An 11,638-nucleotide genomic window follows, 5' to 3' on the forward strand; every position below is an offset into this window, starting at 1 on the left:
ATCACTCCCATAACAGTATCATTTGATAATGCATTTATTCAATTTCTGATTTTTGGAACTTTTTAGTAGGTATTTAATGAACATATTATCAGATAGATACTTAAATTTTTTTATACCGTTCAAGAATTATTTTATATGGCAATACAAACTCTATTTTAAAATGAGAACTATCCTTACTATTATAAATCACTTGGAAAAATATTTTAAAAATATCGATGCATCTATATTGAAATTCGAACTAGTTGTTTCTGAGTTATTACAATAATTCTTTAAAATGGCAATCATTAATAATAGTTATTATGTTTTACTTCTGATATAAAAATAAATGAACTTTTCAGTTTAGACGTTTTTCGTATATTTATGAAAATTTTTACTAAATTGGTAATTTTATTAATATTAATTAGCAATTATGTATTTCAATAGTTTTTAAATAATTATAAAGTCATCATGTATTATTTTAAGCACATAATCAAGGATTATTATTCTAATAAGTAGTTCATAATATTTATTAATTCAGAAACTATTTGTTAGAGTTTCAATTTAGCCTTACCTATATGCATAATAATTATACACAAAAATTATCTGCTTAACAATTTAAAAAACACTTTAAAAAAGTTGTTCTTATTTGTAAAATAAAATTTGTCTCGTCAATAGAAACTTCTTAGATATCATAATAAATGTAAGTATTTTAAAATATTATTAACTTTCGGTATACTTGACCACTTGAGTAGGTATTCTAAAAACTAAAATTTTTAATTAATTTATTATTAGGTAAACAAAAAGGTGGTTTATTACCATGAATATTGTTATCGTGTAGTGAATATTATTTCAAAACTTATAATACAATTATAATTTCGAAGAACTCGCGATTAGTAGTATATAAATGGTACAACGACGAACGTGTTACATAAAATTATTTTATTTAAATTATAAAAATACATGCGTTTCAGGCCCGTTCTCTCCACCGTGAAACCGGGATATCTGTATAAAATGGTGCCACCTGAAGCTCCGGTCAAGGGTGAAGATTGGCGGACGGTAATGGCTGATGTGGAAAACGTAATCATGCCTGGCGTTACACACTGGAACTCACCGCAGTTTCACGCATTTTTTCCTACTGGAAATTCTTATCCGGCCATAATCGGAGATATGCTGTGTAACGCGATCGGGTCTATAGGATTTTCTTGGGTACGTATATAAAATATTAAAAAGGCGCTTTTTCGAAGACGGGGAAAGGCGTCTCGGCGTAACGAGTGTAGTTTGAAAGTGGAAAATTAACCTTTGGAAGAATATAGAACGGTACAACTAATATGTCGCAACATGATTCCGAAAATTTAATTTCTATTTACACTTTTCCGAATGGTTTTAAATTCAACGTACCTATAACGAAAGAAAAAAAATATTAATACAAAAGTATTATTATTTTTTTTATAGTTTATAAACATTAACGGGGGGAATTCAAAATGTTTACGTGTATTATAGGTATTATTATGAATTTTACTATAAACAATGGTATTTTTTATATTTTATTTTAAGATATTATCTATTTATATTATGAACCTGCTTTTACTGTTTTACGGTATTTACAGAAAAATGTTATTCAATTTTAAGTTATATAAGTTTATATAATGTGGTATAATTGTATAAATATATATTATTATAATAATTAAGTACAAAATTATATCAACCTACTGTAATACTAAAAGTAAAATGAATGAATTTAATAGGTATATCAAAAATATATCACGAAATATACTTAATGATATAGGCTGACATACCGCCTCCGCTCAGAATCGTTTTTCGTATACAACGATGCATCATTGAATTCAAATTTAATAAGCCCACAATAGTAACTCACTCCGTACCTAATATATAACAGAACAGTACCCACACTCGCCTACCTTTTTTCGTATGATGGCAGCATTATTAACTGTCAAAAGTTGATTAATTTCATTTTATATTCTATATTTTCTCCTTTTTCCACCAAAAAAATTCACATTCAGATATTATTATACTTACTATTATTTCATGAGAATAATAATTTAAAAATACTCCACACTTAAATTATAACGAATTATAAATTAACTTGAAACAATTATCTATTTAAAATGTTTATAATCTTATTTATGATATATATACATTATGCTCGACACTGGTTTTCTTGGCTTTAATTTTTTTAATTTTTAAAATATTATATAATTTATAACTAATAACAACAAGAGACAAGAGTGAAAATATATTATAAAAATATTACATAAAAATTATACAGAATCGTATGTATACATAAATAGTTATTAAAATGTTCATAATACCGAACATTTGCGCAATAGTTCTTAACCGTATAAAACTGTATCGTTTTATAAATCTTGTTATGAAGAGTTAAAGAATAATTTGTTCTAATAAACTCCAAGATACCTAGGATATTTGATCTTGTATTTTAATCGGTATTTTTTTTTAAAGAATTGATCTGTGTGTATTATTTAATATTCGACAAAACAACTAATATTGTCATAATTATTGTAAATGTTTTAATCTATAGTAATTATATAGTAAATATAAGGTTTTTACAGTTTTAGACATAGTCATTAAATACTTATATAAGTAAGTCATAATATGATACAATGTCCCACGAGAATTTAATAATTTATTATTCGAATAATAGTCGTTTTAATTAGTAAGTCTTCGCAGAAACAAAAGTGTATGGCTGTATGCATATATTTTTTTTTCATTTAAAATTTATAATATTTTACACGATTTTTATCATACGAATTGTTTGATAACAAAATTGTAGATAAGTTTTAAATCCGTCGTGAGACAAAACGTATACGCTCTTTGCAATACATTATTTATCAGGTATCAGGTTCGTGAATTTTAATGTACCATTAATAATAGAATAACTTAAAAAATGGCGAACGTTGTTATTTGTTTCAGCCTTTAGTGTTCTGTTAAAAATGCCAAAGTTCAAGTAGGTAGGCTAAATTGTTTATAGCCACTGTATCAACAGAAAAAATAAATCAAAAACAAGTCAAACTTTTGCTTTAGCTACAAATACAAATTACTTTTATACGGTATTTCTCTATATTTATAACATACCATTTTAATCTGCATGTAAACGTTTTATAGAGTTTATAGATATATTATTAAAAAAGTTAAGCACTGCATTATATCATGATATTTTAACAATCATAAACTAATGCAAATCTTATTATGATATTTATCTTTGTAATATATTATCATTTTTTTTTATCATACATAATATGTTTATATAATATTTATGTTTCTATAAATTTAGTAAATTGACAAGTTTGTGTAAATTAATTACATTTTGGTTTAAATCTTAAAAATTATTATAAACAATGATTATTTAAAAAATATTAAACGGAATTGACGCTACAAAAACTGTTTTTTGTTTAATGTTTTGCGATATAAAACAAAGTTTGAATTGTAGTTGATATTATGAAAGTGGTGTAATTAACTAGAAAGTTTCCAAAACTTAAACGTCACTTTTGAACTTTCTGATAGAGCTCAAAGCTATATGCTAATTCTATATTCTTTCAATTGTTAATATTTGTTTCCAATCTTCGAGTCTTACTATATGAAATGGAAATATAGTCTATTAACGCGTTTTTCACAGATAACGAGTCCAGCATGTACCGAACTGGAAGTGCAAGTTATGAATTGGTTTGGAAAAATCTTAGACTTGCCAAAACAGTTTTTGAACGAATCCGAAGGACCCGGTGGGGGCGTAATTCAGGTATTTTTATAAAAATATAATTATACTTCTGTTGTGTCTGTTTTATGCTAACGAAAAAATAAAGTTGATTATTTTTTGACAACGATAATAATAATAATTGTTTTTTCGGGTTCACACAGGGCAGCGCCAGTGAAGCCACATTTGTTTGCCTGTTGGCAGCCAAAGACCGCACGACAAAGCGGATCAAAGCACTCGACCCGAGCATGACTGACGGCGAGATTAAGGCGAAATTAGTTGCCTACACTTCCGGTAAGTTTCCGCAGGAAACTAAACCCGTAAACCACGATCGATAATATGATGCATATATAGTGATTTATTGTGATTTTTTTTTTTAATTTAATTTAATGTGTGTACGTTTATTCGCCGCGTCTGTATAGATCAGTCCAATTCGAGTGTAGAGAAAGCCGGTCTCCTGGGATCGATGCCGATGCGGATGCTCAGGGCGGATAATAGCGGCAGGATGACCGGAGCCATATTGGCTGAAGCCATAGCCGAAGACATTGCCAAAGGGCTGATACCGTGTTACGTGGTTGCCACATTGGGCACTACTGGTACTTGCGCGTTCGACTGTCTGCAGGAGCTGGGCCCCATCTGCAACGCAAACAACATTTGGTTACATGTCGACGCCGCTTACGCAGGTACACAGCCCGCTGGCGTCATACCTACGACGAATGTTGTAAAATAATTATAATAAGTAAAACATATGGAAATTTGAAAACGCCATTTAATATCATAATATGCAGTCTCAGAGTCTCGCTAATCCGGACTCGTTTAAACCGAACCACTCCGAAACGCATTATGATTAAACCGATAGAACTTTAGAATTTCTGTGAATCAACAAGTCTTAGACGGACTAATAAATTATTGGAATTAATTTTTTTCATCATAACTATGACTTTTTTAGTCACAATACTACATCGTTGACTTAATTTCTTAAATTACGAATTTACTGTTTTTAGGATATAAAAAACTTATTTATCATCCATCAATCAATCAATAATAGTTGATAGTGCGGATTAATTAAATGTCCGGAGTAGTGAAGTCTGGATTTGCGAAACTCCGCTGTAATATAATATGTAAATGCGAAATTCAATATTGTCGTATCGTCCTAAGCTAACCCACCTTAAATCTATATTATCTCACTCACGGTATTAGAATTCCAAATCAACAGACGTCATTCTTGTCGATTTGGTTTTTATTTCGCCTGAAGGTGGACACTTGGAAGATTTACTTCATTGTCGATATTAAATTTCATTATATTAATAATATTTATAATATGTTATACACATTTATTACAATGTTAGTAATGTTATATATATATATATTAATATTAATACCCGATATTATAGACAGAAGTTTGGTACATAATAGTAGCTTAGGACTTGCAGCAAATCCAAATCGAATGTAGTAAGACATAGGAGCTTGATGAACAATGTATGTATATGAAAATGTTTTAAAGTAGTTACGGAAAATTAAAATACGAAATGCTGTCTTGCATATTTGAATGATTTTTATGAAACTTGAACAAAATTAATTAAATTTACATATTATCAATATTATGATGTTTATTATTTATGCAAAATAACTGAAACTAGTAAGACGATTAATCATCATATATTTTGGCGAGGGGAGTGGGCTAAGACTTTTGTGGTATTAATATATATCGATGAAATGTTAAATATTTTGTATTGTTTGAGAGAAAGATATTTTTTTAACAGTTAATTATTATATTATTATTAATTACTATCATTTCTGGTGTGCGTGTTCTTCGTTTATCGTCTTCAATAGGTGCCGCTTTCGTTTTGCCGGAATATAGATATCTGATGGCGGGAGTGCAATACGCTGACTCGTTCGACGTCAACTTGCATAAATGGCTCTTGGTGAACTTTGACTGTTCGGCCTTGTGGGTGAAGAACGCCACTCATTTGGTGAATGCGTTCAACGTGGACCGGGTATACTTGAAGCACAGCTACCAGAGTCAGGATCCCCAAGTGCCAGATTACAGAGTAATTACTATAATGTTGTGTATATTAATAGGAAACAATTATTCGGTATATCGATGTATCGTGTATATTGTATATCAAAACGATACAATATATTTTTTTAAATATATTTATAGATATATATTTGAGCCCATAACAGTGTAGAATAAACGGGCGTGGTTAATTTATTAAAATACTTTATTGATCATTATTCAATAATCTTATTTATTTATCAGTTTACATAGTTATATACTATAATAAATAGTAGTAGTCTATACAATTACCGTAATATATTACACAAATGTCGTATCAATGTTACAGCATTGGCAAATACCGTTGGGCCGGAGGTTCAGATCGTTGAAAATGTGGTTTGTGTTGAGATTGTACGGCGTGGAGGGCCTACAGGCACATATTAAAAAACAGATTCACTTGGCGGACATGTTTGGGAAGTTAGTCAAACAGGACCCGAGGTTTGAAGTCGTCACAGTAACCATGGGATTGGTTTGCTTCCGATTAAAGGTACATATAAATACCGATTAACGTGACGTGTTATAAGTACATTTCATTGAGTACATGAATTTGTATTTCAATTGGCAAATAAGGAATTGTTTATTCGCCAATCACAATATCCTTTAGTTTAAATAAATGGCAAATTTCACACTAACATTATGTATTGTATTACTCAAGTCAATAATATGTAAATGACGTATTCTAAAACCTAAAATGTTACTACATGTTACAACGCCTTTACATGGAATGTGTCTACGATATGTGATACATCATTAACCGAGTTTTCGTTCACCTGTAGGGCGACAACGCCTGGACGAAAAACCTTTACGAGCGACTGATGGCGAGCGGGCAAATTTACTTGGTCACGGCCACCGTCCGGTCGAGGCTAGTTATACGGTTCGTGGTGTGCAGCCGGCTGACCGAGGAGGTTGACGTACATTTCGCGTGGAACGAGATACGTGCGCAGACCGACTGCGTGGATGGCGAACGGGAAGTGACGCCTGCGAGCATTTGTAACGACCTGACAGGAGCGTGGCCAAAGGACAAGGACTGTGAACTCACCGCCGCTACTAACATCGTCGTCAAGTCTTTGACCCAAGGATGAGCTATATATATATATATTATAGTTTTATCTTTTTCACAATTATATACCTTCATTGGTGTCGTTATTGTAATGTTAGGACGCACGAGAGCGATCGGCTTTTGAAATATGTATATTATTATTATTATTATTAAAATTATTTGTTATTTTAATTTAATTATTGTATGTGGCAATTGTAGTGTTACAACGAGAAACCAAAAAACCACGCTCCAACAGAAAGTATACATTTAAATGTTCGATATTTGATAGACCAAACAGATTTAATACACTGCGTGTTTAAGTGTTTTGTGTTGATCATAATATCATTTTGGTTTGGTATAAAGTAAACAAAAACATTAAAGAATTACTTGTCACGCACGAACACAGTAGATACGCCACTATCGAATAATATCCCTAAAAAGTGCGCACGCAAACGCTTACACTACGAATTCCGTACCCCTTCTCTGTGGGATCGTATATAATTATGTTATTAAATTAACATGTATGTACGACAATTTATTTATTTGATCATTTTAATGCGTGGTGATTTAGGTTTTTTGTTTTCTAATAAAATTATACGTCCTTTAAATTTTTTAAATTTTATTGTTATATAATATAATATAATATAATGTATTATGTTTTATGTCCATAATCAAATAAAACACGATTATGCGTTATAAGATTACTGTATTTTCATAATACACAATATAGTTGGTAATTTATTTACCTACTGTTGGATAATAGAAATCGGATTGTTACAAATTTTATATATTAATTATTTCATAATAATTATTGTTATTATCATTTATTGTAGCGGTTGGTGTTGCTTACGTAACTACTTGATTTTAATGTCTTCGAATATTACACAAACATTACAATACATATTTATAATAAATTGTTATTAGTCTATATCGATCAATTTATTGAAGACATAATATTTTAAACAATATATACTGCACGTTAATTCATATTTATCATTGTATTTTTTTTTTTGGTTAAGTAAAAATGATGAAAACCGTAACGCGTTGATTTCAGAAGAATTTATTACTTATTTCGTACGTGGATATATATTATAATGACGTATCAGTGTAACACACAGCTGTAGTTCTGATAAGACATTAAATGCATAAAATATATTATACAGATAAATACATATTGTAAACGAGTATTAAGTAATATAATATTAATACACATCCTAGAAATCTAATTTTTTTAAATTTATTTTGTTAAGTTCATCCAAAAATCTTAACTTTATAAGTATCGGGTCGTCACAGTTCAATTTTAACAAGACAAAGATGAATAATAATTGCTTATGGACATCAATATTGTTCCAAAACTAAATTTTTATTAGTTAAATCGTTACATGTATTATAAAGCGGGTTAAAACGTCTGATAAAAAATAAAAATACCTTTACTCATATTTTAATGGTCAGATAAAAAGTCCATGAGCTATTTAGTTACATATAAAAACCGTTTTATCCACTGGTATTTTAGCTCGTGTACGGCTAGACATTGTTGTCAACATTAAATAGTTAATATTGTAATCACTAATTGATAATTAATAAAATATGAATTTTAATTTTTAACTTAAATATGACTTAATAAACTTAATAAGACGTAAGCGTTAAGTACCTACATTAGCATTGGTAAAAAAAAAAAAAAAAATAGAAAATCATAGAAAAACAGAACTCTGAGTGTATACAACACCGTGGTAAGTTGACAATTAAAAAAATAATGAACAGATTAAAGTCATATAATGTGTATGTGTGTGTAATTTGTAAAAATGCTTTAAAATGTTTCAACAAAATATTTAATTGCAGATTGTTTTTTTTAAATAGTATTATAAAATAACAAGATTTTTATTTTATTTTTAATTACTAATTGAATGAAAAAAAGCCAACTATTGTTTTACCGAGGAATACCAAGAAATAAATATTTGTTTTTATTTTAAAAGAAAAATTGTATTACAATAGTTATAATATTATTTGTGCTTGTTTTTAGAATATTAATATATTTCTTAAATGTGTACAATTTGAAAATCAAAATAAACAATGTTTATATCGCCGAGAGCGAAAGTTTTCATTTACTGTGGCAAAACTTCATTTATTTATACATGTAAAATGTTATATGGACCGATTTTACTATTGTTTTATTAGGATAGGATGCCATTCCTCATAATTGTTGTCTTACTCTTTCAGGCATAAAACACAGTGAAATTATACTTCACGATATCAAAACAAAAAGCTTTAGATTGATGTGACACACTACAGTGTATTGATCTTTTGTATACAGTTGAAAGGGAGAAACACTTTATATATTGATTTTGTGGAATTCCATTTTTAATTTTAAAACGGATATAAATATAATCAAACTTTAAAATAATATAAATAATGAAAAAATCCAAGTCTTTATGACTTTAAATAAAATTTAATAATGTAAATCGTAAAACTTCAATAATGTAATAGTTTAGTATAATAAATTCAACTTCAGGGACCTTACAAATAAAAAGTCCAGACTCTATAAAAATAAACGATACTATATAATATTATGATATTATCAGTGGTATGTTTTAATGGTTCGAGGTAAATTGTTAAGTATTATTATATTATAATTTTTAATTATTATCTCGTTAAACGTTCAAATTATAAAATTATCAACTTTAATATAATATTATAATAACAATTTGTAACATATAATTTTAATTATAAATATGATAATAGCTATTTAAGTATAAATCGATAGTGTGATATTAAAATCACTATACCTTTATTGTTTAAGCGTTTAAATCCATTTATTTAAGCTTTAACTTATATTAAAAACGATTAAAAAATAGGGTCTATGACTGTAAGAACTATTTAAATTTAGTAAATTAGTATATTAAATAAATCATGGAATCACCATCAAACTACTTAAACATAATAAAATGCACTAAGTACAAAATAATTATATATTATATAATATCCTAAACTGTGTTTACTACAAGCAATAAAGATTAGAGGTATTATGTAAAAATAATCCATAAACTGAACGTGTAAAAATTAAAAAGCCAGGAGGATGTGGAATGAAGAAATATGTCATTATTAGATCCTCATATGTGGAAAAAATATTGCAGTTAGTACAACAATAATCGTATAGAATGTTTGAAAAAAAAAGCACTACGTACCTATAAACGCTGTCGTCCTATTTACTAATGATCGTTTATTTACTAGCACTGTGGCACTTGGCACGATGCCCAATATTGAACTCTAAATACAATAAAAAAATAAACCCTTATAACCTATGACCAACTAAACCCCTAGAGCAATTTTACAAATGCTACAGACGCGTTCCAAATGACCTGACATTATCGACCAAAAATAAATCGTAGATTCGTCTGATCTATACATCTAATATCTGATTCTAACGCAGAAATGCATAATTTAATACACACTATAATGTTTGAGTATAACGTATAATATTATGATATAATAGTAATTTTTAAGATTTATTATAAATTGTTGAATGATATTTTAAGTTATGTACAACAATAAAACAATAAATTAATGTCCACAAATATTATGCTATTATACTAAGAACTGTTATTGATAAACAATATTTAAGCGCTAAATAACTTAAGCTCTCTTAAATAAATATGCCTATGAAAACTATAGGTAATACGTACATTCATTCATCCATAGCGAATCAATTTATTGCATACGTTAATTTATCGCCATCAACTCGTCGCGTGCACTATATTATAGTGTTTATAATTGTCATCTTGTAATTAATTCAACTACATAATGTAAACCAATACATTTTGATGAAATTTTATGTATTATTTATGTAAAAACTTTTCTGTCTCTTTTTTAAACTATATTATGATATGTTGTATGTAATAAATTACCTAAAGCCATTAGAAGCACATATGTGTAATTTTTTTATAATTAAAAAAAAGGGGACAATAAAAATCCTTATACAATTTAATATATTTTTATCGGTATTTAAATGGTACATACATATTTATTATTATCCTGGATACTGATGTATTGTTAAATGTCAATAAAAAATAAAATGTAGACGTTGCGGGCCATGGTCCGTTTGACATATTTGGCTACGCCATTGCTATGACATAATCATAAAATTGTTTGCTATCGACCTTTATAAAAAGATTAGATGGATCTTCAAACCACCATGCATTTGTGCCTCAGCCATTGGATTCACGTTCAATTCAAAAAGTATAAATAAATATATATAACAATATTTTGACATGAAAAATTTAGCATAATAAATTATAATAATATGTTAAATTAAAATAAAAAATTAAATGTAATTTAAAATCTCCATATTATATAAATATTATAATCTAAGTAGTATTTTATAGTTTAACTTTTTTGGAGACCTGTAGTTTGAGTTTGTAACCAAATATAGTTTGAGACAAATGAAAAATATATTCTTTTAGTTTTGATTCAGGAAATTCATAGTTAATTGTATTCATCGCAGTTTTTTGAAGTCTGAGGTATCGGATGTATTTAACAGATAATATGCTTTTAGATTATTATTAAACCTCGTTAGCCGTTATTGTAGATAAGCGACAACGACCGGGTTTATAATCCGAGACAATAACATTTTAATAATATGATGATACGCAATAAATTAATGCGCTGCAACAAATTTGGACCGCGTTGAATTCACGTTGCATATGATGAATTGACGAGTGATAAATTAATTCGCGATGAATAGACGCGACCCTGCTCAGTAGAGTCCATTGGCGCAAAAACGGCTGCAAAGACCGTCGATGACAGCCCCACTTCCGCCTCAAGCCGTAGTGGATTTGGC

General features: G+C 28.6%; 1 protein-coding gene across 2 annotated transcripts in view; it reads left to right on the forward strand.

The window, feature by feature from the left end:
• The window catches only part of LOC113553756 (aromatic-L-amino-acid decarboxylase-like), a 30,177-nt gene extending 21,598 nt beyond the window's left edge, over positions 1-8,579 (forward strand). For both annotated transcript variants that reach the window (XM_026957271.2, XM_026957263.2), the window contains 7 exons: positions 951-1,185; positions 3,632-3,751; positions 3,871-4,000; positions 4,129-4,389; positions 5,540-5,757; positions 6,055-6,252; positions 6,542-8,579. In XM_026957271.2, coding sequence (XP_026813072.1) covers positions 951-1,185; positions 3,632-3,751; positions 3,871-4,000; positions 4,129-4,389; positions 5,540-5,757; positions 6,055-6,252; positions 6,542-6,847 — 1,468 coding nt within the window. In that variant the 3' untranslated portion in view covers positions 6,848-8,579. The remainder of the gene's footprint in view (positions 1-950; positions 1,186-3,631; positions 3,752-3,870; positions 4,001-4,128; positions 4,390-5,539; positions 5,758-6,054; positions 6,253-6,541) is intronic.
• The last annotated feature ends 3,059 nt before the right edge of the window (positions 8,580-11,638 follow it).

The sequence above is a fragment of the Rhopalosiphum maidis genome, chromosome 1 (assembly GCF_003676215.2).
Source record: "Rhopalosiphum maidis isolate BTI-1 chromosome 1, ASM367621v3, whole genome shotgun sequence".
Taxonomy (NCBI): Eukaryota; Metazoa; Arthropoda; class Insecta; order Hemiptera; family Aphididae; genus Rhopalosiphum; species Rhopalosiphum maidis.